Source organism: Manihot esculenta, chromosome 13, assembly GCF_001659605.2.
Source record: "Manihot esculenta cultivar AM560-2 chromosome 13, M.esculenta_v8, whole genome shotgun sequence".
NCBI classification, from domain to species: Eukaryota; Viridiplantae; Streptophyta; class Magnoliopsida; order Malpighiales; family Euphorbiaceae; genus Manihot; species Manihot esculenta.
The window spans coordinates 5,237,396-5,264,702 of NC_035173.2; the positions used below are offsets into that span (position 1 = coordinate 5,237,396).

Consider the following 27,307-nt stretch of genomic DNA (forward strand, 5'->3'; position numbering starts at 1 on the left):
TAATCATATATATGTCAACCAAATAATGAAACATTTAAATTATTACATCTATTTTGGAAGAGTGTGTTATTAACATTATTAAGAAAATTTACTACGCTAGTCTCTTAATGCGAAAAAATAATGAGTTATTAAAAATATATTAAAATATTTATATATATATTTTTTTAAATTAATTAAAATATATAATTATTAATTTTATTATTAAAAATAAAAATATCTGAAAAAATAATTTTAGAAAAAAAATTATTTACCACCTTTTAGTATTAAAAATAACGGAATAATATTCTACGTTAAAGTTAGGGTCTTTTAATAAGCTTTTTAAAGCCATGTACACATTTGAGACTTACGTAAAAAATAATTTACATTTAAAAAATATTTTTTATAAAAAATATTAAAATATTATTTTTTAATAAAAATATTTTATTTTTATTATTTATTTTTTATTTAAAAAAATAAAATATATTAATAAATTTATATATTAAGGTGTCAATAAAATTCTTACAGTGTAGAGAGTAATTTATTTTTAAAAAATAAGTTATTTTTTAAAAAAATAATTTTATTTTTGTATTTAAATAAAAAAATTTTTTATTGAACGATAAAAAATAAGAATTTTCATAAAATAAATAGAGGTTTCATGTATTTTTAAAAATTAAGATTAATTAATTAATTAATTTATACTAATTTATTATTATTATTATTAATTAATTATAGATCACATTCTATTTTTTTAATGTAGCAAATAATTTAGATATATTTTAATCAAACGCATGTAAGCCACGTGTAAAACATCTAAAGGAATGGCACCATCTCATTCTCCAACAAGAAGGCGGTTGTAGCCATCGTCTGTGAGTGCACCTCTCCAACTCCGAAGTGCTTTTTTTTTTTCCCCTATTTTCCATTTCCGTCGTCTATATAAACTCCAAAAGCTCCAATCTCTACCATTCTCAATTTCACGCCCTACTTTTCTATATCTCTGCGAGTCTTTTACGCAACATCTCTAGAGATGACATCCTCAGGAATTCAATTCCTTTTGCTTTGTAATTCCTCACCTCTGTTTTTGTTTTCCCTTTTTTGTGATTTAAACGATTACCTCTAATTTTGTTTTGTTTGTTTGATTATGATTCAGATTGATCTGTCTTTAATCGGGTGCTTTTGATTTTTATTTTAATCTCTCTCTCTTTCACAAAGAAAGTAAGAACCTTTAGGTGTTTGGCGCTTGGTTTGGTTTGGTTAGGGTTAGGTAATTGGACAGGGGAACGGGAGTGATCGGATTCGATTTGGGGTTTATGTAGTTTTGATTGTGTGGTAGTTAATTTTGCTTAAAAAACTATGCAATCTCGGATCTTAGGATATCAACAATTAGACGTATTATTTCTTCACTTTGTCTGTTTATTTGGTGTACCCAGTTGATTATTTTGAGAATTAAGGTGTCTAGTGCAATTGGGTAGGTAGCTTATGCAGTTATTTGTGTTGATTTATGTTTCATTTTTGTATTTGATAAGTGATGAGGATGGGTGTTTGGGATCTTTATCAACTATAGTTACTATGATAAGGATGATGCTTGATCATCCTGTCAACTTCTTTTTCATGCTTAATTGCTTTTCTATAGTGATCATTTTGGACCTTATTTAATGACGTACACCAGTTTAAAATGCATTTAATGGCCATCCATCATTATGTATGGTGTGTTCTGTGTCAATGTTGTTCAGGATGTCTCTAGACCAGTTGTAAAGTTCCATTTGTCTTGGTTGTTTTTTCATGGGTTATGCAATTTGATTTATTTTTATCATGCCCACTACTAATGCAATCCCAGAAGTGTGTTTTCATCGGATAGCAAAGCTTTATGACTTATTACTTTTCTAACCTCCGCTTAAGTTTAATTTTGAATTGCTAGCATGTGTTTTGTTCATTACTTGCATAATATGTATTCTGTATTTTTCTTCTGCTATTACCCTTATAATTTTTTTACTAAGGTCCGTGACCATGGCTTATATTTTGTGGTATAACTGCAGGTTTTATGACTCACTGGTAATTATACGCTCAAGAAGTAATTATTAAAAAATTTATTGAAGGTTGTATTCCTGGAAGTTTGTAGGGCTAAGAATTACTGCTTTAGTTATCACATTCTCTGGAGCATTGTAGTGATTTTCTTTATAAAGTCGATTAAAAGGTTCTGTAGTTTTCAATTGCTTATACAAGTAGAGCGTCAGGAGCTTCCAGTGGGGAACATCTGTAGTGTTGCTCACAGTGGTAAGTGTACATGCATTTGAAAGATAATTGTTTGTAATGTTTGAGTCTTTATGTTGTTCCAATGCTCATTATCTTTATTCGTTTTTCTATGATGTTGTTTTCTGATGGATTTCTTTTTCTTGGGAAAGAGATGCGTGTCTTTAAGTAGTTTTACACTGCATAATTTCCTGCTCTTCAAATTTTCATGAGAACTAGAAATTTGCAATTAGTTGACGATATGGAAAGATAGGAGCAGTAGAATACCACATTTACACTTCTTAAGACAATGTTCTTTGTGTTATATATTCACTTTGGTCTTGTAAGCAGAATAAACTAAGGGAATAATTACTGTTTAGTCATGTGGTTTAGTAAAACTATCTATTTAATCCCTTTATTTTAAAAACAGTAAGTTTTGTCTTTTAGATCATTAATTACTTAGGCCATCCCGTTTGTCTTTTTAGATCGTTAATTACTTAGTCCATCCCGTTTTCTATAGGAACTAAATAATTGTTATTTTTAAATTACAGGGCTAAATAATTGTGCCTTTAAAATTACAGGGACTAAATAATTGTCCTTTAAAATTACAGGGACTAAATAGCTATGTTTTGAAATTACAGATACTAATTATAACTAGTAGCTTAAATAGATGGAAGTACTAACTAGTTATCAGTTTCAAATGAAAGCAAATTAAATAGTTAATGGTTTTGAAAATATAGGGTGCATTCAGTCTATTTTTGAAATTAGATTCACTAGTTAGTTAATCTCTCATAAACTAGTGAATCTAAAGAGTATAGCAATAGAGTGTCAGTTCTCTTCCCAGTTAAAGAGACGACAAGGTCAACAGCAAGGTATGCTGGGGTGGGAAAGCTAGAGCAGAATGATGTCATGTCATTTAATCTAATATATCCATTTTTTTTGTTGTGTTCTACAAATATATGTTCGCTAGTACAAATATATGTTTGTTAGGAAGGAATTCTTGAACTCACTTGTTACCCGTGGCGGCTAGCACATAGCTGGCATGATGAATTAAATCAGGGCTACCTTTTTCTTTTGGCTAATTTACTTCTCCTGAGATATGAGGAGATTTAGTTACATGCCTGGGGAATCTATATAGAGTGAGGGAATTGGGATTTAATTGGTTCTACTTCTGCCAGAACAAAACCTCAACTAGCCAGTGGTGGAGATCAGGCTGGGTGGGGGGTGGCGGGAAGTAGCTTAAATAAATGTTTATAAATTTTTTAATAGGTTTAATAAAAGTTAGTCTTTTATTATTAAGGTAGCCTTTTTAAATATCTTAAAAGATTAAATAAATGAAAAGAAGTTTTATTTTTTATTAATTAGACTCCTTAAATTTCTACTGGCACCTAATAACTTATAATTGATATATTCTTTAAATTGAAATATTTGGATTTTTTGGTTGTCCTTGTTTGAGCAAAAAAGTTCAATTGAACATTAATATTTGATTTTGAACTTCCTCTTCCTCCTTTTGTGAGTACAATATGATCTTTTTTTCTGTTTATCATCCCTATCATTTAGCTTTCTCTTCTTTATTTCATTCAGATTAAAAATATTTTATTTATATTTGTACAAGTAGACAAAATTAGTGGTGTCAACTCTCGTGCAAATTTTGAATTGATCAACTTTAATGTATATTAAGGATTTGTTATAAAATTTAATGCCAATTGACTTTATTTCTTTACATAATATAGTTTATATGTAGTTACGTAATAATAAATATGTATATTTATTATTATAATTTTTTTCAACTGCTAAATAATCATTGTAATTTGATATTTTGTGTTGCTTCTAATTATTATATGTTTATGCACTTTGCGGTACACATATGTATATATGTTATGATTGCCTTCTCTCCCCCTCAATGAAAAGTTTTTTGGCTTGGCCTCTGCAACGGGCCCTTTTAGGAGGCTAAAACTTGCTGTTGATTTTGATGTTATCTATTTGTAACCTTTTTTCTGAAAGTATGGTCTTGTTGTGGGCAACTTTGTTTGTTATTTTTTTGCCATCTTTCTTATTTTGTATATAATCCGTTAACCGCATGTGTGATAATTCATTGCACTTTTAATCAACAAGTGGACGTTCTTTGTAGGGAGTACATTCAATACACCACGGGAAGGGACAAGAAATAAAGTATAGTGGATTTGCTTTTAATTAAATTTGACATCTAAAAATTGTGAGTGTATGGAATTGGGTTCTAAAATGACTTCTACTAATATATTTCTTTTATGGTCCCTCTTCTCTTTCTTGGAAATTTTGGCAGGTATTATCAGGTCTTGTATTTCATTAAAATCAATTATTTAGTCCTTTCCTTATCCAATTAAAATTTCCAGTATTTTTATAATTGAAACTTGTTTTAGCTTTAAATATGTATATCATTTAGATCTTGTAATTTTTGCTATTTATATTATTGAGTCTGTAATTCTAATTATTTCTACTATTTAAGTCCCCTTGACTAAAGCTAAACAATTTGACCAATGATAAATCTAACATAATTTTGATTTGTAAAATAGGGACATTTCAATTGGGTTTTAGAAAAATAGGGACTGAGTTGTTAATTTTGATAAAATAAACGGACATGATGGTAATAACTCAATTTTGGTCTTAATTTATGCATTTAAGAAAATAGTTTGTATCTAAGACTCCTCTCATATGCATATGGATGAGGGATTGCACTAGGCTGCAGCATAGAAATTTGTTGATATCTTTTCTTTTCTTGTCCTCTCTTAAATATGTTTTTCCTCATAATTAATTCTTCTAAAATGCAATTTTTTTATTGTAAGAAGGTTGTATGGCTTCTTAATTGCGTGCTGTGGAATCAAGGGAATTATTAAATAGCCAGTATAAGCAGTACAATGCTGAAAAATTAAAGAATAGTTTCTTTTTGTATGAAAATCAGTTTGGGACTTGTGCCCACATGTCAAAAACTTTTTTCTTTGAATTTTATCAAGTTATGTTTATTTATTTATTTTTATTTGTATGTTTTGGATAGCCAGGAATATGTGTGGGTGAAAATGAAGAGGTTGAAAGGAATTGGATAGCCTAAGAGTTTTTTGTGTTTCTGACATTTCTGTTAAGTTTGAGACTGGGAATAAATAGGAAAGGTAAGAGATAACAAGTTGTGTATACCATTGCAAATTATCATGTTGAACACTTCTGAATTTTTTATTATATCTGTATAAGTGTAATGCTGGGTTTTCTACTGAAGAAGAATGAATATTAGTGTAGTTTATTTTGTTTGGTAGATTGCTAGATAGGTACTAATCTGGTGGAAGGAAGGAGGGGGTTCTCTTGAAGTTGAAGTATATGATTATGATTTGCTGGTTTAGCCTTTGAACCATTAATAAGATGTTAATTTTAGTTTGTTATAGTGTGTAATTGTAATAGACACGTATCACCCCTTGGTTTTCTTAATAGCAGATGGTAGAAATCCACATTATTTTGAATGATTTTGATCTAGCACCATTGCCATATTCTCTTGAATCCTATGAATTTGGTGTTGCAGACAATTTTTTTTTTTGAGCTCATCAAGACTAGTGTAATACTCCCTTTTCATTGATTAATTCTGAACATTATTGTTGAATACTACTGGTAGTCTGATAAGTTCTCATGTTGAGTAACTACAGTGATTTCAAGATGGCTGGTGTGAAAAGAAGACTTTATTCTGATTCAGATACCTGTGCCCTTCACAAAGAATTAGATGAGGTCTCATGTCCTATTTGCATGGACCATCCGCATAATGCAGTTCTCTTATTGTGCAGCTCACATGAGAAGGGCTGCCGATCTTACATTTGTGATACAAGTTACAGGCATTCAAATTGCCTGGACCGCTTTAAAAAGTTAAGGGACAACCCTACAACTTTATCCACTTCTTTACCTATCAACTCATCCAGTACTGGTAATACTTCTGAAACAATCTTGCCTTTGACGATGCATGGGCTTGATGCTAATGGAGATCAGAATCTAAATGAAAGCAATGATGTCAATTCCATTGTAAGGCCTGAAGAGCTTGTAGGAAACATCATCCAAGATTCTAATAGGCAGTTAGAAACACGAGAAGGCATTTTGCAAGCTGGTGATTCCGAGTCATTTCGTGATAGGATTGAACTTGAAGTGGCTGACACTGAGAACTCATCAGAATCTGGGTTGAGCCTGAAATGTCCTTTATGCCGTGGAGCTGTACTAGGGTGGGAAGTTGTAGATGAGGCTAGAAAATATCTGAACTTGAAGAAGCGAAGTTGCTCCAGGGAATCATGCTCATTTGTTGGGAATTACCAAGAATTGCGTAGGCATGCAAGGAGGGTTCACCCAACGACTCGACCCTCTGATGTTGATCCATCCAGAGAACGAGCTTGGAGATGCCTTGAGCGACAAACAGAATATGGTGACATTGTGAGTGCCATTCGTTCAGCTATGCCAGGTGCTGTTGTAGTTGGGGACTATGTAATTGAGAATGGCGATAGGTTTTCAGTTGAGAGGGAAGGTGGGGCAGGTGAAGTTAATGCTCCATGGTGGACTACTTTCTTCCTGTTTCAGATGATTGGCTCAATTGATGGTGGAGCTGAACCAAGGGCTCGTCCAAGAGCTTGGACGAGGCACCGTCGAGCAGCTGGAGTGTTACCTGAGCGTCGATTCCTCTGGGGTGAAAATCTGTTGGGTCTGCAGGATGATGATGACGACGACGACGATGACAATGATGATGATTATTTGCGTGTATTAAGTGATGCAGGTGAAGATGCTTCTTCAATCCCAAGAAGGCGTCAAGATGTTTCTCCAATTCCCAGAAGACGTCAAGACGCTTCTCCGGTCCCAAGAAGACGTCGACGTTTGACTCGGTCAAGGTCTGATGATCAGTCATGAAAGGTGATGGCAATTTTCCGGTAAATCTCTGGTTTCTTAAAACGAATTTTCTACTGGAATTGTATACAAAGCCATCTGCTGACCTATTGGGCGTCTACTATTAATGTTCCAGTACTTGCAGAAGCTTCCTGCAGTATCATTATGGTGATTAAGAATCTGGATGTCAGCAACGCAAAGAAAGATTTGTTCAATGATTATAAATTTGTGCCAGATTCTGTTTCAACTTTGTTGGTTTGCTCAACAGGGGACGACGAGAAAAAGGGACAGAAACCGTTTTCTTGGCATTAGGAACATTTCTATTTCGTTGGAGTCGTATGATGGAGCTTGAGTTGTATAATTTCATCGGTTGATGGGTTCCCCACCTGCCCGTGTGTGTGTTAAATGGTGGATGTTTCCCCAATTGAAGCAAATCTAAACTAATGGGGAAATTGAATTGTTGTATTTTTTTTTTTCTTGCTTTGAAATGATTCGGTTTTTTCTTGCTTTGTTATCATTTTACTGCAATTAATGATTTGGCCTTCTATTTGCTGACGGTGAGCATTTCGGTCATGAATAATAGTCGAGTGTCATGTATAACATACGAATTCAGGATTATTTTATGAGAATTGACTGAGCATTCAGCCGGCTTTGGTTTGAAATGAGCAGCGAGTCTCTCTCAGAGGGCGGGAGGAGGTGGAAGGCAATCCTACCGCTAGAATCTTAAGCTCAGAATGATATAGATATGTATATATATATATATTCAACAGAAGGTCCTGCTGGACGATGCTACATCAACATCAAACACTAGGGAAGAGAGGGTGACACAGAGACTGCAAAGATATCACTCTTTGCTGTCCCATCGACCAAGGCAAGGCACTAAGCCTCTCAATATCAAAGCATGAAGCTTTATATACCCAGATAAAAATATTGAAGGCAATTTGAGGCTAATAATATTTTGGAAAAAATATTAAAAAAAATTACTCTGATTTTACTTATTTTAAATTCAGGCTCTGTACTTTATTTTATATTGAAGTAGTTCATCGTGTTGATTAATAAATAAAATATAATTATTAATTAAAAATATATAAAAATAGTTTAATTTAAATTAAATTAATATTTCATAATATAATTTTTATATTAATACTTTTTATAGTGTTTAAAAATTATTATTGTTTTTAATAAATGATAATTAAGTATTATTTTAATACAAATTAAATTATATATTTTGAAATAAAAAATTAATAAAATGATATAATATTGTTTTATACTTTCTTCTAATATTTATACAAAATAAGCTATCTGCTCAATGTTGTAGGTGTATTTTTTTAGTATTATCAAAATTTTTATAATATTATTGATAAATAAAATCTATATATGTATATATTTTAAACAAATTATTGTTTATAATTTAGTGAAAAAAGTTATTTAATTATTTCTACTTTCCGCACACACAAAAATAATTTCTAATTCTCAAAAACTCATTTGACAATAATGACCGCTGGATTTCTCCATCCCGGTATGGGGCCAGACCCATGACGACAGCCCATTACTTGGAGGCCCTCAAGTCCCCCGCATGAATCAGGTCCAGCCCGCTCAGCCTCAAGACCAGGCTCCACCTAGATTTCTCAGTCAGGCCGGCCCAACCTTTTCGGCCCAATGATCAGATCTCCTCTAGGTTTAGCCTTAATCCCATCTACCAGCCCAGTCCGGAAGAAGAAAGGTGACCAGCTCATCTACCTGGTGGGTCTATCCGCATGCGTGCCAGAGGAGAATTAAATGGCCGTTACGCATGGAACAGAGACCCGATACTCTCGTACGTTCGTATCAGTATGGCAGAGACAGGTGGCCCAATGGAAGTAAGGCCATGACACGTCCCTGACAGGCAAAGAAAAAGAATAAAAGGAGAGAAACACTCTCCTCTCGGCTAAGTTTTTTCTAAGTTTACAGAACCATTTGTAAACCCTATTTTCTGGATCTTAGATCATCAATTGGCGCCATCTGTGGGAAAGAAGAAGATCTTTTCGTCGCCGGAGTTCCACTCTTACAATACCCACTGAGATCCACAATGGCCAACCATAATGAAAACAACATCGTTAACACTCCTAATGACCTGAGCTCTGCTCAGGAGGGACAACAGTTCTCTTTTTCCAGTCCCACAACCCCAAACAACCAACCACCAATCCCTTTCAACCCCTCGCCAAGCTTGGAAGGGAATGTGCCTGGAGCTGCCTTGTCCAACCAGGACCTCCAAACCATAGCCCTTCAACTACAAAACACTGCCCATTGGCTGGGGCAGGTGATGCAATAGAGGGGCCTTAGCTCCCGGTGAATGTGTTGCCGGTGGTAGAAGAACCCTGAACCAACAAACCTCAGCCTACCTTCAACCATCCCCAAACCAACAGCAGAGAAACTGGAGAAAGGGGGAGAGCCGGGGGAGAAGAAGAACCAGAGGCTAGGGTTCATGGAAGAAGGGTGAGGGAGTTGATAGAAAACGACGAGGCCGACAGTTATTCTGCCGGAACAACCAGAAGAACTCAATAGCATCCTGTGGGCACTCCGAACTACCCCCAGGATGTCCACTAAAGAGACGCCTTTTGCACTCGCATTTGGCACTAAAGCTGTGGTTCCAATCGAGCTGCAGGTCCCCACCCATTGAGTCCAATTCAATAGCGAGAGCACCAACAATGATAAGTTAAGAAGTAACCTGGATGCTCTGGAAGAAGTTAGGGAGGAAGCTCAAGTCCGTACTGCCGCTTATCAGCAAAGAGCGGCCCGTTACTACAATCAAAGGGTCAGAGAAAGAAGCCTGAAGATAGGAGATCTGGCCCTAAGAAACCAGGAAGCTACTGGAAAGAGAGCGGCAATAGGAAAGCTGACACCGACCTAGGAGGGCCCCTTCAGAATAAAAAAAGTTGTCAAACTGGGAGTATATCGAATTGAGGACATGCAGGGAAACTCTGAGCCCCATGCAGGGAAACTCTGAGCCCCATGCTTGGAATATCCAGCATTTAAAAAGGTATTTCCCCTAAAAGATGTCATCAAATGTAAAAAGACTGATTGTATTTTAAAGCATGGTAATAAAATAGACGTTGTAATCGTCCAAATCCTTTATTTGTCATAACTTACATTGCTTCCATTGAAAGAAATAGAAAAGAAAAATAAAACAGGCACAAAGGCCCAAGGTCTCAGGGAGGTAGGTGACCAGGATCCCCAAGATCTCCTGGCACAGCAAACCGAGCTGAGATGACAAGACCTTAGGGAGGTAGGTGACCAGGATCCCCAAGATCTCCTGGCACCACAAACCGAGCTGAGATGACAAGACCTCAGGGAGGTAGGTGACCAGGATCCCCAAGATCTCCTAGCACCGCAAACCAAGCTGAGATGACAAGACCTCAGTCAGGTGACCGGGATCCCTAAGATCTCCTGGTGCCACAAAACCGGCTGAGAGGGCAAGACCTCAGGGAGGTAGGTGACCAGGATCCCCAAGATCTTCTGGCACCGCAAATCGAGCTGAGATGACAAGACCTCATTGAGGTGACCGGGATCCCCAAGATCTCCTGGCGCCACAAAACCGGCTGAGAGGGCAAGACCTCAGGGAGGCAGGTGACCGGGATCCCCAAGATCTCCTGGCACCGCAAACCGAGCTGAGATGACAAGACCTTAGGGAGGTAGGTGACCAGGATCCCCAAGATCTCTTGGCACCGCAAACCGAGCTGAGATGACAAGACCTCAGTCAGGTGACCGGGATCCCCAAGATCTCCTGGCGCCACAAAACTGGCTGAGAGGGCAAGACCTCATGGAGGTAGGTGACCGAAATCCCCAAGATCTCCTGGCACCGCAAACCGAGCTGAAATGACAAGACCTCAGGGAGATAGGTGACCAGGATCCCTAAGATCTCCTGGCACCGCAAACCGAGCTGAGATGACAAGAACTCAGGGAAGTAGGTGACTAGGATCCTCAAGATCTCCTGGCACCGCAAACCGAGCTGAGATGACAAGACCTCAGGGCGGTAGATGACCAGGATCCCCAAGATCTCTTGGCGCCAAAAAACCGAACTGAGATGACAAGACCTCAGACAGGTAGGTGACCGGGATCCCCAAGGTCTCCTAGCGCCAAAAACCGAACTGAGATGACAAGACCTCAGGGAGGTAGGTGACCGGGATCCCCAAGATCTCCTGGCACCAAAAAACCGAACTGAGATGACAAGACCTCAGTCAGGTAGGTGACCAGGATCCCCAAGATCTCCTGGCGCCAAAAAACCGAACTGAGATGATAAGACCTCAATGAGATAGGCAACCGGGCTCCCCAAGTACCGACCTGAGACATGCAAGTATAAGCTCGGAAAGCCAAGCAAAAAGAGAGCCGAACTCAGAAAGCTCAAGGGCAAACTGAAGGTTGCAAGCTTCCTATGATTCAAGAGGAAACCTAAAGCATGAGCAGACAAGGCCCCAACCTCAATTCCTATCAGAATAGAAATAGGAATAAAAAGGCCAGTCCTGCTCATCACTTTAAAAGGTACGTGATCCATTTCACTTTGGTTATAGGCATGATATACATCTGAGCTCGCATTATGGACGAGTTAACAGAATAGAAAATAATAAGAACGCATGTATGAGGTTGTAGAAACTCGTGAATTGGAAGTTTAGTCAATTGTTAAAAATCGTGCTCATGGTGAAGACCTGATATGTTTGAGCCCTGTGGGAGATTAATTAAATACGTAGCTTAAATATTTTTATCCTTAAGGCAGATCCAGTTCGGAAAAGGCCTGCAGATAAGAATGCCTTTGTGAAATTGGAAAAGTTCATAAGTTAGAAGTTAAGTCCCTCGCTAAAATTCCAACCCTGATTGGCTCGGGGGCAGGAAATGAAAAACGGTATAATTGACTCCTTAGAAAAATTATGGAGCACGTGGCTTAAATATTTTATTCTTAACATGTTGGGTTTTTTACAGATTGAGCAGTTCGGTAAAGCTAGAAAAGTAAATAAAAGTAAGAATAACTCAAGCATAAAATACAGACAAAACACATATTCTATTTCATTAAGATGAAATTACAACTTATTCTAATCATCTACATCTGCTGGAGGAAAAACCGTCCTTAGAGGACTTACATGCCTAGGTATATCTACGTTGTCTACATTACTATCACCTATGCTACTATCTTCGGGGAGCCCGGCATCTTCTTGCTCAGACCCCCAGTACCCACAAAGGGCACAATCTCTTGCCCCTGAGGCCCAGCATCTTGAGCAACCTCATCCTCTTTCCCCAGCTCGGCATCTGCCTCAGAAGGCCCAGCTGCAGTGCGAAAAGCTCCTTTGGGCAAGGGTCTGTCGTCCTCCCCGTAGAGCACTTCCTCGCCATCAGAGTCTTCCTCAGCGGCTCGGAGTTCAGCCAACGGGGTGGAAGGGGCATATCTGGTAGTTCTTAGGCCTCGGTTGTATCCAGAGACGAACATGCGGAAGCTCTTATTCCATATGGTTGTCGCTCCTCGCAAGCCTCAGCTATCTTGGCCTTCAGCTCCGAATAGTCCTTATAGCTCTGAAGATGAGCCTCACAGGCCTGCTCGACCTCTTTCTTTAGTTCGGCTGACTCCTTGTATTCCCTCAGGCGCTCCTCGCACTTCAGCTGAACCCTGTCCTCAACGAGCTTAGCGTCTACAAGCAGGGCTGAACATCTCTTCTCCAAGGCTTTAACCTCCTGGCAGAGCTGTTGATTCTGAAGTTTTGACTCCTCTGCCACTGAAGTTAGCTCTTTCAGGCTATCTACGCGCTTGTTCAACTCCTGCTCAAGGACTACGACCCGAGCTAGGGCTTCTTCTCTCTCCGCCAGCACAGCATTAAAATCTGCCTTCAGTAGCTCGTGCTGGTGCCGGGCCTTGTCCCTCTGGCTCATGGCCTCATCTCTCTCCTTCCGGACCTCCTCCAGGGAGGACAGCTGCTTCAACGCTTCATCTCGGCTAGTCTCAGTTGCAGCCGCCTTCCCATCAACCCTCCTGAGGGCCTCTATCGCCGTAGTCAGTTCCACCTAGAGGGACTTGGAGTGCTCCTGGGCGGCCGCCAGATTGCTCCGGGCATCGCTAGTCGCCGACAAGTTCTCCTCGAGACGCGCCTCCTCTATGCGGCGGTCCACGGAGTCCCTGAGGGCGCGATCCCGAGCGTCTATCTCCATAAAAACGCCCATCGCCTGGCAAAAAGGGGAAAACAAATGAAGTTAGAAAGCCAAGAAAGGTAAAAATAAATTAAAAATAGAAAAGAAACAAGCGTGAGTTACCATCAAGAGCATCTCCCTGGCAGTGTCTCCGAGCTGCTCTCGGGTCTAAGCCCGGAAGGCCACCTGCTCTCGAGTAGAGCTGGCCAATAGGCCAGTAAGAGCCAGCAAGTGAGGGTCTGAAGCTTCTGTGGTCCCGCCGAACATCTGTCCCCGCAAGATCTCCACCACGACACTCGTCGGAGACTGGTGAGTGATGTCCTCTGCGTTTAAGATATCGTTGTCTGGGGCAGACAGCAGGGGCACCACAGAAGTCTTCTCCTTCTCAAGAGGAGGCAGAGGTGGAGCCGGTCTCCTAGAGGCCCGGGCCTTCTTAGAAACGGGAGTTGGGGCATGAACTTTGGAGGGAGGGGGACGCTTACTCCCAGCCCCTTCTGCAAGGCCCTCAGAGGCAGCGGACGACTTCTCTGGAGGAGAGGCGACCTCAACCGGACCGGACTCAGCCCTCTCCACAAGGATGCCCTCAATTGCAGGGGTGCCTTCAGTAGCGACTCCCTGAGCTCCCTCACTTACGGGAACGACCTCCAGCCCGTCCTCGGGAACCCTGCATCCAGCAGGAGAGGCTCCAGACCTTTCTTCAGAAACCACCGAGGACGTGGCAGTATCCGTCTTCATTTGCTCGGTGCTCCCGACCAAACTGATAGTAATCTTCGGAGCCTTTTTCGCCCCTTCGGTAGAAGCCCGTGGGGGCCTGAGCAGATTGGGAAGTCGAGCTCGACCTGCTACGGTTGGAGGGCCCGGTAGACCTGACGCCTCGAGAGCTCGGTCTGGGAGCCTGAGAAGTGACCGGAGGAGGAGGAGGAGGTCGGTCAGCCGACCTGAAAGAAATAACTTTAGCCATCCTTTGAGCAGCTTCTCCCACCGACCGCCCAGCCAAGAGGGCGTCTAAAGCAGTATTCATGCTCTCTCGGGACAGTGTGAAGTTCTTTGGAGGCTTGATCTGGTCCATTTTCACCCCGGAAGCTGCAAAAATCTAAAATCAGGGCAAGTCAGAACAACACTCAATAAAAATCACAAAAACAAAACAAAGCAGGCAAATGGAATAAAGTACCCGCGTCCTTGATATCCCGAAGGTTGGACGCATACAAACACTTTTCGACGTCATACTTCTTTTCTGCAGAAGTCAGTCGAATGAACCCAACCTGATCGGTAAGGTCCAACTAGGGCAGGTCGTTGCAACCCAGAGATACATCCTCCCAGGGGAGATCGAGCTCCCAAACCAGCCCAGTTTCTTTCTTCAACTCCACCACCATAAACCCCTCTACCCAGCCTTTGATAGAGTCCTTATAACCTGTAAAAATTGACAACCCTCCGCAAGGGGCAAAGTAGTAAAACTTTTGGCTTGCCTTGACTAGCTTGAAGAAGGTGACGAACAGACGCACCGTGGGTGTGAACCCCTAGCTCCGACAAACAGATTCAAAAGAAGACATGAAGAGAACGGAATTAGGAGTCAGCATTCGAGGGGTAATCTCGAAATACCGGAAGACCTCGATAAAGAAGGGAGTGAAGGGAAACGATAAACCGTATTCCCACTGCTTGGCAAAGAAGACCAAGCTGACGTCCTTTTGAGGGTCGACCAGACCAGAGGGAGGAGGATCGGGAAGAACGATCCTCTCATTCCAATAAGGGGCCCGGATGTGAAAAAGGGAGGTATCCAGGTATTCCCTGGAAATGAGGTTTCTAATGTTGGACGGGGTAATGCTAGACTCTAGGTTGACGACATCGGGGAGACTAGAGCTATCCATGGTGGGAGAAGAGACGTACCTGGAAAGCAGTTAGAGTAGATGAGCAGAGGAAAGCGAAGAGAGCAGAAGGACGGAACAAGCAAATCGCACAGACAAAGGAGAATAAGAGTTTCGAGAAGACATAGGGAATTCGAAATTTGAAACAGTAATGAGGTGAAAAGATGTTTTGAGGCAGTCTGTACTTAGATGGCGCGGTCATTATGATTCTCGGTATTTACCCCCTCATCAGTCGGGTAATAACTGATGAGAAGGTAAAGGGGCAATTGATGACCACTGGATTTGTAATACCCGGCTAGACTCCGGTATCGGAATTCCTACCGTCCGGTGGAATCTCGGATGTCGGAGATCTCTAGAAGGGTAGAATCATGTTTTATGAAATATTTTCATGTTTTTAATGGTTTTGAGTATGAAATTGAATGAGTTTTTACAAGAAAAGTCTTTGGAGGAAAACCCAGGTTCGGCCGCCGAAGGTCAAGTTCGGCCGCCGAACATGCATGCGTTTTGGAGGCACGTTAGGCCCCCGAAAGCATGAGTGAGGGAAGTAAAGGTTCGGCCGCCGAAAGTCAAGTTCGGCCGCCGAACATTTGCATGGATGCGGAGGCACATTCGGCCCCCGAACGTGGTCTGGCCAGCCACTATAAAAGGGTCCCTTAGCCGAAAACGGGCGAGCTTTTTCCCCATTTTCGGCCAAGGTGAGCTTTCCGCCGTCCCTCACCCATTTTCAATGTTCTTCCTCTAAATCTTTCAATATTTTCACTTGTTTTCACTTGGTTTCGAAGATTTAAGCTTTTGAAACGAGTTTTGGAGCTTTGGGAACTCAGGAGCTCATTTTCGTGGATCTCCAAGTTTAGGTCGTCTCCCTCTCGATCTTCAAGAGGTAAGAGCCGATCTTAAGCTCCTTATGAGTTTTAAATAAGTTTTATGCAAGATCTATGGGTAGAAATGCATGTTAGGTTATATGTTGATGTTATGGATATATATATTGATGTTTTGAGCAATGTGTGTTGTTTGTGTGTGTTTGAAGTGTTGTAGATGGGGTATATGTATATTTGAGGCCCCTAGGAACTTGTATGCATGTTTTGGTTGAGATATATGCATGATTTATGGTTTTGGGAGGCAGGAGGTTCATTTGAACCAAGTTTCTGCCCGTTTGGCAGAAACCAGGTTCGGCAGCCGAAGGGAGTTTCGGCCGCCGAACCCCTTTTGTGGAGGCAGCATTCGGCTGCCGAAGGTGCCCCCGAAAAGAGACTTTCGTCTCTGTCTGGCACTTTCGGCCGCCGAAGGTGCCGCCGAACCTGCCTGACTTTCGTCTCTGGAGGGACTTTCGGCCGCCGAACCTGCCGCCGAAAGTGCCATGTCCAGCCATTTCATGCATGTATTCTTATGGTTAATTTATGATGTTTTAGGGGGTTTTTGGGGAATATTTTAGAGTTATGTTCAGGTATGTTTGGTCCCTCATTTGAGTCCACCTGTGTAGGTTCGGACCCGAGGAACCGAGGACCCCAGCAGTGAGTTCAGCTGCTTCGGTATTGTCAGAGTCAGCCAGAGGTGAGTGGAACTATAACTTAATCTTTTAAATTAAATGCTTTATCATGTTTCATGCATCATGATTATGCAATAGGATGATTGCATTAGTTTTCACGAATATGCCGCATTGCATAAATTGTTGTTGTTATGGGACTTGAAGACCAGGAGCCAGAGGAGGCCCTGGGAAAATGGTAAGTAATGTATGTTCTGACAGGAAAGACCAGGACCCCATTCTACAGGCCTGGCACAGAGTTAACTTGGACTAATTGGTGACGAGTTCGCCCAACCCTTATGTGAATTGTTTGTGTTATGATGCATTTCATAGAGCATAGTGTTGATGTGTTTTAATAGCTCTACTCACTGGGCTTTTAGCTCACCCCTCTCCCTTTACCCCCAGGCTTGCAGGTACAGTATAGTGCAGGAGTCCGGATAGAGTAAAGAAGTCATGCTTATGTAATAGCTAGCAATGGACATGATCAAATTGTAATGTAAAGTATTAATCAGTATAGTTATGAGACGATGTTTATGGATGTTAGAGGTGTGCTTGACCATAGATTGTTGTATCCCTTTTAAACATGATCTTAGAGATTTATATGATGTTTATGTATACCAACTCAACAGATGTTATGTTGCCCATTGGGGGCACAGATGAGATCCCACAGAGGGATCAATGTTATGTTAATGTTATGCACAGGTTGAGTTTGGTTGATGCTTATGGAAAGAAAAGTTTTAATTTTTATGCATGTGGTTGATCATGTATGGGATTATACAGGTTTACAGGTTATATGTCAGGCTTGCTACGGGTCCCGGCGGCCTTAAGTCGACCCGGATCCTAGCGCCGGTAGCGGTCCGATTTTCGGGTCGTTACAGGATTTCTCCATCCCAGTCTAGGGCCAGGCCCATGACGACAGCCCATTACTTGGAGGCTCTCAAGTCCCCCGCATGAACCAGGTCCAGCCCGCTCAGCCTCAAGACCAGGCTCCACCTAGATTTCTCAGTCAGGTCGGCCCAGCCTTTTCGGCCCAATGATCAGATCTCCTCTAGGCTCAGCCTTAATCTCATCTTTCAGCCCAGTCCGGAAGAAGGAAGGTGGCCAGCCCATCTGCCTGGTGGGTCCATCCGCATGTGTGCCAGAGGAAAATTAAATGGCTGTTACGCATGGAACAGAGACATGATACTCTCGTACGTCCGTATCAGTATGGCAGAGACAGGTGGCCCAATAGAAGTAAGGCCATGACACATCCCTGGCAGGTAAAGAAAAAGAATAAAAGGAGAGAAATACTCTCCTCTCGGATTAAGTTTTTTCTAAGCTTACAGAACCATTTGTAAACCCTATTTTCTGGATCTCAGATCATCAGACAACAATGCTGATTTTTTATGCTAGTTACATCCAAGGCTCAAATACAAAGATTTGAGGAATCCGACAAATGATTTTAGATAGAGCATGTTAATACTGGTGGAATGAAGTTGTTCGCCTTTCCCTGCTCTGCCTACTATAATGAGAAGGTTAAAGTTTTTATTACTCTTAGGTTTGAAGTTTTTCAGTTCCCGGAGAAAAAAAAATAAAATAAATTTTTATAAAATTATTTTTTTATTTCAAATTTTAAAAAATTAATTAAATTAAAATTTTAAAATTAAATTTGTTCATTGAGTATTATTAAAAGAGTAAGTAAAGTGTAACTAACACTTTAAAATCATAATAAATAATGATCTTTTTTATCCTTTTAATAAGTATTCAAAAGTAAATTCAGATAATAAAAAATTGAAATTGAATATATTTAGTCATATTTTATAATTTAAGATTAATTTGACCCTTTAACTAAAAAAAATAAAGGGTTTTTTAATTCTGAAAATTTTCAAAATTTTTGAAAAACCAAATTCAAAACAACGCCTTATAAAACTTTAAATTGGTCTATAAACTTTCAAATTTTTGAATAATACATTAAAAGGGAATTTTTAATTAAATTTGGTCTACCATGTATTTAGGACATAAAATTTATGGTGAATACACTTATTTTATAAGAAACTTTTATATAGTTTAATTAGCAAATCTTAATTTTTCTAGTTAATATTCAATTTAATTAAAAATAGGGTATCTTAATATTTTTCACATAAAAATTAATAATCAATTTAATTAAAAATGAAAGGAAGGACTTGGTGATTAATAAGAGCAAATTACATAAACTAAATTATCTATTTCGAAAGATAAAATTTAAAATATAATAATAATGATAAAAAAACTATATAATAATTTATCCATATATAAATATAGATCTTGAAATGTATATTGTATATTAGTTTCTATTTATTTTACGAAAAATATTTGAGATATTTAGAAATATTAATTAATAAAAAATATTTTTTTATCAAAAAAATAAATTATTTTCTATATATTAAAAATATTATTAATACTTTTCTATATAAAATTGTTAATATATTTTATTTCTTAAATTAAAACTAAACGATGTTAGATAAATTTTTTTATGAAAAATAATTTTGTATGTGAAATATTTTCAATAAAAAATATTTTTTAAATATAAATTATTCAATAAATAAAGAGAAATTTTTTTTAAAAAATTAGCATAAATCTCTTAAGCCTTAAGTTAATTCAAAATTTTTATCTGACCAAGTAGCAAGGCATAACCTAAAATACATCCAGATGTCGAATTCTACTCCCAACTCCTCCGCCCATTCTTGCCATCAATTGTGGGCTTTTTAGTCCTTTTAACCATTTCCGATTTAGATTTTAAAGGCCAACTGGCCGTTTTACCCTCTGGCCCAAGAAAACCCAGAAAAGGGCTATTTCACATCCTCACTTCACGTACCAATCCTGGACCCTGCCTCGCCAACATCAACCAGTCACTAATTTTCGTGAAATCACGCGCAACATTGAGCGTGAACACCAAAATATTGGAGTCCCTCATTAGAAGGCCACTCACCCAGATAGGAATGGAGGAGGTGGAAGTAAAGTGACCCATAACTTCTAAGGCTGATTAAAGAGCTATTTTGATTCAGGCGATTTTAGGCCTTTTAGCCCTTTCTGCTCTCTCTCTCTCTCTCTGTCTAGAGCATCTCTGATTTTGGTTCCGTGCTCTTAGGGTTTAAACGAGGGGTTTTCTCTCTCTACCACTTTGATAAAATTCCCAATTCCTGGAACAGAGGACGATAGGCCATGGATAGGTATACCAGGGTTGAAAAACCTAAGCCTGAGTCGCCCATAAACGAGAACGAGATCCGTATCACCTCCGGTGGTCCTGTTAGAAATTATATCAGCTATGCTACTTCCCTTCTCCAGGTACCATTTCTTCAATGATTGTAATAAATTATTGGGTTTTTATTTCCTTTTTAGGGTAGTACTGGGTTGGTGTTTTTGTGCTGTGATTCATTGGAATATTGGTTTTGTTAATTCCTTCCGGATTGTGCTTTGTTTGATTCTTAGGGATTGCGCGCATGCGTCACTATGATGGGGTAGAGTATTTTCGATATTTGCTTATATTTTATATTATTATCTGCAGGTTTGGTGTATTTTATTAGATAGTTCTAAGTTATGTTACTGCCATTCTTTTTTGTACATTCTTTCAGTTTACTCTTCTGATTTTTTGGGATCGGTGGATCCGTTTAGTCCGTGTCCAGGAATAGTAGGGTTTTATTTTCTAAGGCTTTTTGGTCGAGGATTGGATGTCTCTACAATGGTTGAGTCGACTTTTAGGTTTTAGGTATTTCATTCTAGTATAGCTTTCTGTTTACCTAGAGGTGGGTTTTTTTTTTTCGGCATTATCAGCGAGTATTATATTTGGTGAGGATTAGTTTTGGTCACTTGCATATGGAAGAAATCCTAGGATTTCAGTAGGTTTTGTTTCTGTTTCTTCTGCAGCATTCGCTAGTATGTTGAAACGTAGCTCTTCCTAAGTATAGTAAAGGCTACAGTGGGTGAATATTGATCTGTCATCTATACATTTTATGTTTTAGAACTTATATAATCTGAAATAGGTGGCTTTAAATTTCCGTAACACTAGTGTAATGGCTAACTAGGTATGGTAACATGTTTGACGCAGTCCTAAAGGTTTTGAGTATTGAAGTTGATTACTCTGATTAGATTTTACTGCTTGATTCAGCATTGAGAAATTCATTCCCCAACCTCCAATTTATGTGGCTCTGTATGGGGAAAAAAATTGCTAATACTGGCATGAGGGGTATTAGACAGTTCCCTAGATGATCATACTAGATGGATTCTAAAACTGAAAAAGGATCAGCATGGATATATCTTGAAAGTTGGGGAGTTCAGGTTACGAGTTATTTCTGATGTGGTGCATATTTTTTTAATATATCAGTTTTTGGTTTAGCTTCCCAATTTCCAACTGATGTTTTGGGGTAGCAATTTTAGACACTGCTTGTAAATACAATATGAAAAACAAAGAGTTAGAATTGGGCTTGCTCGTGTTCTTGACCCATTAACTTGATTTGATATGTCTTTTTTTACACGTATTATGTGTCAACCCGCCAATACGTTTTGACCTAACCAGCGAATTACATTATTAAAATGATAAATCTTTAAATGTAAACCTAATATTTAATTATATTAGATATTTATTACTTTATAATAGTATTCTATTTTCTTTATTAAAAATTATTTAATGTGTATTTATTTAACAAGTAAAATATTATACTTTTTACAATTATTCTTTTTTTTTAATTTTTTGTTAAAATATTAATTAGCTAAATGTTCAAATATTGTTTGTTTGTTTAATGTTAAAATAATTAGATTTCACCTTTTTATATTTTATTCAATTTATACATGATTGAAATTAATGTATAGATTTCATATAATATGTTGTCTTGTAAATATTAGAAATATTGAATTGCGTCAAAATGTGTTAAATGAGTTGAATCTTATCAAATCATGTTAAATTGGTCACTTAATGCTGAATTAACCTACTACAATTTAATATAATCATGTCATGTAGCCTATATAACAAAGGAGTTGTGTTAGTATTTACATTTTTGAAACAATTTATTAATTTTGTTGTTTTTGTGTTAACCCTAATCATGTTAATGTCGTGTTGGTGTGACACAAACACAGCTTGTCAACCCAAGGCCAAATTGCTAGCCCTACACATTTTAAATTTGATAGACATTCATTATGTCCATAGCCCTTTTCCAATTTATGTTCTTTTATTTGGATGACTTCCTATCTGTATTTTCCTGTTGAAGGCTTACATAATCATAAATATAAAAAGGTTCAAATAATTTTTGTTACATGGTGTTTTTCACACTGCCTATTCCAATTTGATGAAATACTGATTCTGCACTGTTTTATTTGTGATGGACACTAGGAGAAACATGTAAAAGAGATTGTCTTGAAAGCAATGGGACAGGCAATCAGCAAGACAGTATCCATTGCGGAGGGTATAAAGGTTAGTGTGCTCTTGAAATTGACATTTCAGAAGGGGGAAAATGCTGAACATACTGTACATTTTTATCCTAATGCAGAGAAGAAATCCCCGTTTGCATCAAGATACTGCCACCAGTTCAGTAAGCATAACTGATGTTTGGGAACCTATTGAAGAGGGTCTTTTACCGTAAGTTCTCTGAATTTTCTTCGTATAGCCATATTGTTTGGTATGCATGTGGGTGCAAGATGTCTTGATATCATAGCGTAGAGGTCTGAGTAGTAACATCTGATGCAGTGTGGAACAGACTCGTCAAGTCTCAATGATTACGATCACCTTGTCCTTCAGGGAGCTAAACAAAAATTCTCCTGGGTAAGTTCATCTTTATATACATGGTGTTTGCCACACACAGATTTGGAAAGTATGATATGATGGCTGGTTGTTTCTTCTGGGATTAATAACAATTACCATGATCTTATTTTTGGATCTCTAGGTCGCCTGTACTAACAGTGCATGTTATGCACATTGTTTGAGGTGTTCTAGTTGGTTACTTACTGCATTTGGATGATGTCAAAATATGTTATTCCCAGATATCAAGCTCCGCATTCTGTGGAACAACCAAAGGAACAGTATCCACAACAGCAGCAGCAGCAGCAGCAACAGCTACAACCCAGACAATCACGTGGTCCATACAATGTAGTTCGCGATGGTAAATTGTGCAACCAGATGATAATTCACTGTGATTATATCATGCTTTTAGCCTAACAAATTTATACATTTTATTTTTAAGATTCATATGGCCGAGGACGTGGTCGTGGTAGAGGGAGAGGGCGAAACTGGGGGAGAGGTGGATATGGTTATGGAAATTATCAGGGTAACTATCAGGGGAATCAAGGAAATTATCAAGGTATAAAAATAATGGTGTCATCTTACCAAATAGTTTAATGATTGCAGAATATAGATAAGTTTTCTCAACTATAAACTTCCTCCTTTTGCACTTTTGATAGATAACGATGGTTATTCAAATTGGGGTCGAGGTGGTGGGCGAGGCAGAAGTTGGGGTTATCGTGGTAAGTTTGCTGCTTGAACTGCATATGCAACAATTTCTTTTTGACATTGGATTAGATTTTGGGTGACGTTCTTCTTGGTTTGAATATTTTGGATTATCTATGCACTTCCCTGGAAGAACACTTGCTGTAATTTGGAACGCTGACTTGAAGTTGTGCTTGCACATGCAAGTGAAGATGTAAAGTGTTGGGTTGATATTTTGCTGAGTGACGCTCATTAATTTATGTAGGTACTGGGTATGAGAGAGGCAGAGGTGGAAGGGGCAGAGGTTACAGTCGTGGTCGTGGAAGGATGGGTGGTCGTTCATGGGGTGGTGGCGGTGGCAACCAGGGATGAGTTGGGAATGAGCTCTCTTTTTGCTTTAGCTAAATGCTTGCCTTGGCCAGTTTGCTAAATTTTATCCTGATACTGATATTAGTAGAGCATGAAATGTGGGTTATCATTGTCGATTGGTTTTGTGTTTATTTTCGTCAATCATATATGGATGTGGGCAAGGTTGTTCTGTTCATTTTTTGCATTTAGCCGATAGCAAGAGGAGGCTTATGATTTTCTGTAATTTATTATTACCCTTGTGGTTGCAGTTAGCATGTTCATATTTGGTTTATCATATTTCTTTATTCCTTCTAAAGATTCTTTGTGAATTGTGATGATGCAACAACTCTGTTATGCTTGCTTGGTAAAAGCTCTTAAACTCGTACTGCCCCTTTGACGCTCTGCAGCAACACAACGGTAACTGTTTTGAATTAGGATATGATGGAATTTTTTATCAAATAATAACAAACTATTCAGAATATTTGATTATTAATTATCTCCTCTTTTGTTTATCCATTATTACAACTCAATTTTAATAGTTTGTTCGAATTATAATTTAAAATAGAATATTATATGTTGATTATTTTATGTAAAAATTAGATGATTTTTAAAATTGATTTAATTTAATTTTTTTTTTAAAAAAAGATTGTACTCAGATATAGTTCAATGGGAAATATTATTAATTCAATTTGAAAAGTTTCAGATTTAACATCTTAATTTCTCTCATATTTATTAAAAAAAAGACATTTTATTATTATGCTTTATGCCACAACAACAGTAATAAATTAAATAATAATATTAAATCATATTAAAAATCACAATTTTTAAATTCAATTACCGATTATAATTAATATAAGATTTATTTCTGCCCCTTCCACCTCTGCCTGGTTGCCACCGATCATACTAATATAATAAAAATTATAAATCTCAAACCAGAATCGGAATAAACACTTCCAGGTGGAGACAGCAGAGAGATTGTCTTTTTCATGTAATTTTGGAAGCGATGGTCTCTCCAGTCTTATCCATTTTATAGAGCCTTCCACTTCTCTTGGTTCATTCAACTGTATTTTATGAATTATTTTATTAATTAAATAAAATTTTAAAGATTATATTATAATTTTTTATAATTTTTCAAGATTTAATTTAATATTTTTTTATTATAATTATAACAAATTAAAAAATTTTAGTTTTATTATTCAAAATATAAATTAAAATAAATATTTAAATTTTTTTATCTCATATATATTTTGAGAAATAATTTTACGTGGTATTACACATATATTATAAATTTTTTTATTAAAATATTGATTAACATTAAGATAAATAGAAAAGATTTATTTTATTGTTAAAGATTTTAAGATTAAAATATAAAAATAAAAATATAAAGGTAAAAAGTGGTAAATTTTTAGATTTTTTTATTTAATTTTAATAAATGACTAATAATTTTTTTTATATAAAGATTATAGAATTTAATTTTATAAAATATAAAAATATTATAATTAAATAATTTTAAAATAGAGATAAATTAATAAATTTTTAAAAAATTTTAAATTTTATTTCGGTGTAAAATTTGATTATAATTTTGTGTTAAAAGTTAAAAGTAATTATGGTCTAAAATATATATTTATTATTATTATTACTACTATCTCACAATATTATTGTTTAAGTTTTATACACTTTAATCAATATAATTAATTAATAATTTTAATTTTAAAAAATTTATAATAATTTATCTAAAATATTTTTTTAGATGGTTATACTTTTTATTATATTAGTATGAAATGACTTAAAAATTAATAAATTTATATATGTAAAATAAAAATTAATATTACATTAAAATTTTTAAAGTGATAAATAATTTAAAATAATTTTTTTTAAATGACAATTATTGTGAGACCTAATTTGATATTATTATGCAATGGAGGGATCAAAATTTAGACTAACAAATCTAGTTTTTGTATTTGGTAGCAACAGCAAACTAATTAAAAAAAAAAAAAAAAAACATAACTTACCCTTTTTGCCCTTTAAATTTAATTATTTTGTTCTATAATTTTTATTTATTTATTTTATCTTAAAATTATTATTTATTTTTCTTTTTTAAATTACAGTAACATATAAATTATTTATTATAATTTATTTTATTTTATTTTATTTTTTTTAAAAAAAAATTAATATTTTTTAATAGTTAATAAAAATTAATATATTTTAAAAAAATATAATTAATAAAAATTATATTTTTTAATATATATAAAAAAATAAAATAAATAAAAATTATAAAACAAACTAATAATATATATAGGCTTAGAGTGTGAATTAGATCATTGAAGAGAGTGTAAAATGGGGTTGGTCCTGATGAACCTGGCTGCATTTAAGTCCAGGTTCAGTATTACAATCGATTGTCCAAAAACTCACATAACATTGTCACTCATGTAAATGTTAAATTTAGCTTGGGGTGATTAAAAATATCAAATTTTATTTTTATTAAAATATTAAATATGAGTTATTTTTTAATAAATTTATTTAATTTTATTTAAATATACTTAATTTTATAATAATATTTTAAAGTTTTTTAATTAAAAAATAAAATTATATATTTTTTACTTTACCGTATAATTTAAGGATAAACTAAATAATTTTCACCTACAGACACCTTATTTTATGGTTATGTTTATGCAATCAAATTTTCAATATATTTTTAATAAAAATTTTAATTTATTAAATTATATTGTGTTTAAAAAATCTTCATATATATATATATTGGTAAAATTATAATATTTTTGGGATTCAGATTACTTTTGAGACATGGCTGAGGCAAATTGATTTTATTAGTATTAGATTCTTTATTTTTTAAATTATTATCAAATAATGGAAAATAAAGTTTTTTTAAAAAATATTTGTTTGTAAAACATTTTCAGCAGAAAATAGTTTTATAGAAAAAAATTTTCATATAAAGTTTCTTTTCCACAAACAAAACAATTTTATTTAATTAAAAGCATGATGTACGATATAAAATTATATGAAAAATTTATTAATTCATCATTCAATCTTGAAAAATATATTAAAAATTTATTAATTAATTATTTTATTAGTTGATTTTTTAATTTTTATAAAAATATTTATAAATTCATCTCTTTATATTATAAATTTTTTAAAATTTTTAATATTTAATTATTAAAATTAATAAAACAAAAATAATTAATAAACTTTTTAAAATTATCAAATCTTGTAATTTGAAGTTTATTGGAGTTATGAGAGGAACTACAGGTGACCGTCTTTATGATCTGGAGCTGATGAAGATGGGAAGAGGGAGACTTAAATGCAAACTAAAATGAAAATAAGGGTGAAACAAAAAGTTCCATCCAGAAATTGATAAGAGCAAATTGAAAGATTATTCAGTGTTTTCTATGTAGTGTATCAAATTAATAGGATTAAAATAAATAATTAAAAAAAAATAAAAATTACTCACTAAATTAATATTATTATTAAAAATTATACATATATGAAAATTAAATTTATTAAAATTTAAATTATTTTAATTACTTATTTAAATTCTATTCGCTAGGTGGTACAAGAGAAGTAGCACAAAAATGGTTATGAACTCTACAGTTCAGACTAAATTAATTATCAACTTTTCTGTCCATTACCCTGTATATAATAATATAAATATAATATTTTAGATTTTTAATGCATATAATTGGACCACGTATTTTCAAAATTGCTAAAAAAATAAATAAATTTCTATAATAAAAAAAACATTATTCTAATGGCCGTAAATCACCTAAAAATAAATTAATATATAATCCAGTCGTCCAGGTTCATCAAGAAATGAAGAAATTAAGCATAGAAGAACATGGACAAGTAGCTAGTCCAGGTTCACTCTATGTTATTTAATCATCGATATATAATGGACCCACCTCC

At 36.0% G+C, this 27,307-nt stretch overlaps 2 protein-coding genes across 7 annotated transcripts; both read left to right on the forward strand.

Moving 5' to 3' along the window:
* Positions 1-833: 833 nt before the first annotated feature.
* Positions 834-7,632, forward strand: LOC110630148. Of its 6 annotated transcripts, XM_043949176.1 has the most exons (4): positions 834-1,037; positions 2,013-2,250; positions 5,237-5,348; positions 5,871-7,632. In XM_043949176.1, exon 4 carries the CDS (start codon positions 5,881-5,883, stop codon positions 7,102-7,104), a length of 1,224 nt encoding a protein of 407 aa, XP_043805111.1. In that variant the 5' UTR covers positions 834-1,037; positions 2,013-2,250; positions 5,237-5,348; positions 5,871-5,880; the 3' UTR covers positions 7,105-7,632. The 6 variants fall into 6 exon arrangements, with proteins under 6 accessions (XP_043805111.1, XP_021633178.1, XP_021633179.1 ...); XM_021777486.2 differs by having other exon boundaries at positions 2,013-7,124; positions 7,217-7,632; XM_021777487.2 differs by having other exon boundaries at positions 2,013-7,107; positions 7,217-7,632.
* Positions 7,633-19,566: 11,934 nt separating this feature from the next.
* Positions 19,567-23,705, forward strand: LOC110629127 (keratin, type I cytoskeletal 9). Its single transcript, XM_021776036.2, has 8 exons — positions 19,567-19,914; positions 21,953-22,033; positions 22,110-22,198; positions 22,307-22,381; positions 22,600-22,718; positions 22,800-22,916; positions 23,017-23,079; positions 23,307-23,705. The coding sequence occupies exons 1-8, from the start codon at positions 19,792-19,794 to the stop codon at positions 23,411-23,413; spliced, it is 774 nt and encodes a 257-aa protein (XP_021631728.1). The 5' UTR covers positions 19,567-19,791; the 3' UTR covers positions 23,414-23,705.
* The last annotated feature ends 3,602 nt before the right edge of the window (positions 23,706-27,307 follow it).

What these genes read in the sequence shown, in the direction of transcription:
- LOC110630148 (XM_021777486.2), top strand. Translation starts at nt 5,854, where the DNA reads ATGTTGAGTAACTACAGTGATTTCAAGATGGCTGGTGTGAAAAGAAGA.
- LOC110629127 (XM_021776036.2), top strand. Translation starts at nt 19,792, where the DNA reads ATGGATAGGTATACCAGGGTTGAAAAACCTAAGCCTGAGTCGCCCATA. An exon ending in CTAAACAAAAATTCTCCTGG is followed by an intron (nt 22,382 to 22,599) that starts GTAAGTTCATCT and finishes TGTTATTCCCAG; the next exon opens with ATATCAAGCTCCGCATTCTG. An exon ending in ATACAATGTAGTTCGCGATG is followed by an intron (nt 22,719 to 22,799) that starts GTAAATTGTGCA and finishes TTTATTTTTAAG; the next exon opens with ATTCATATGGCCGAGGACGT.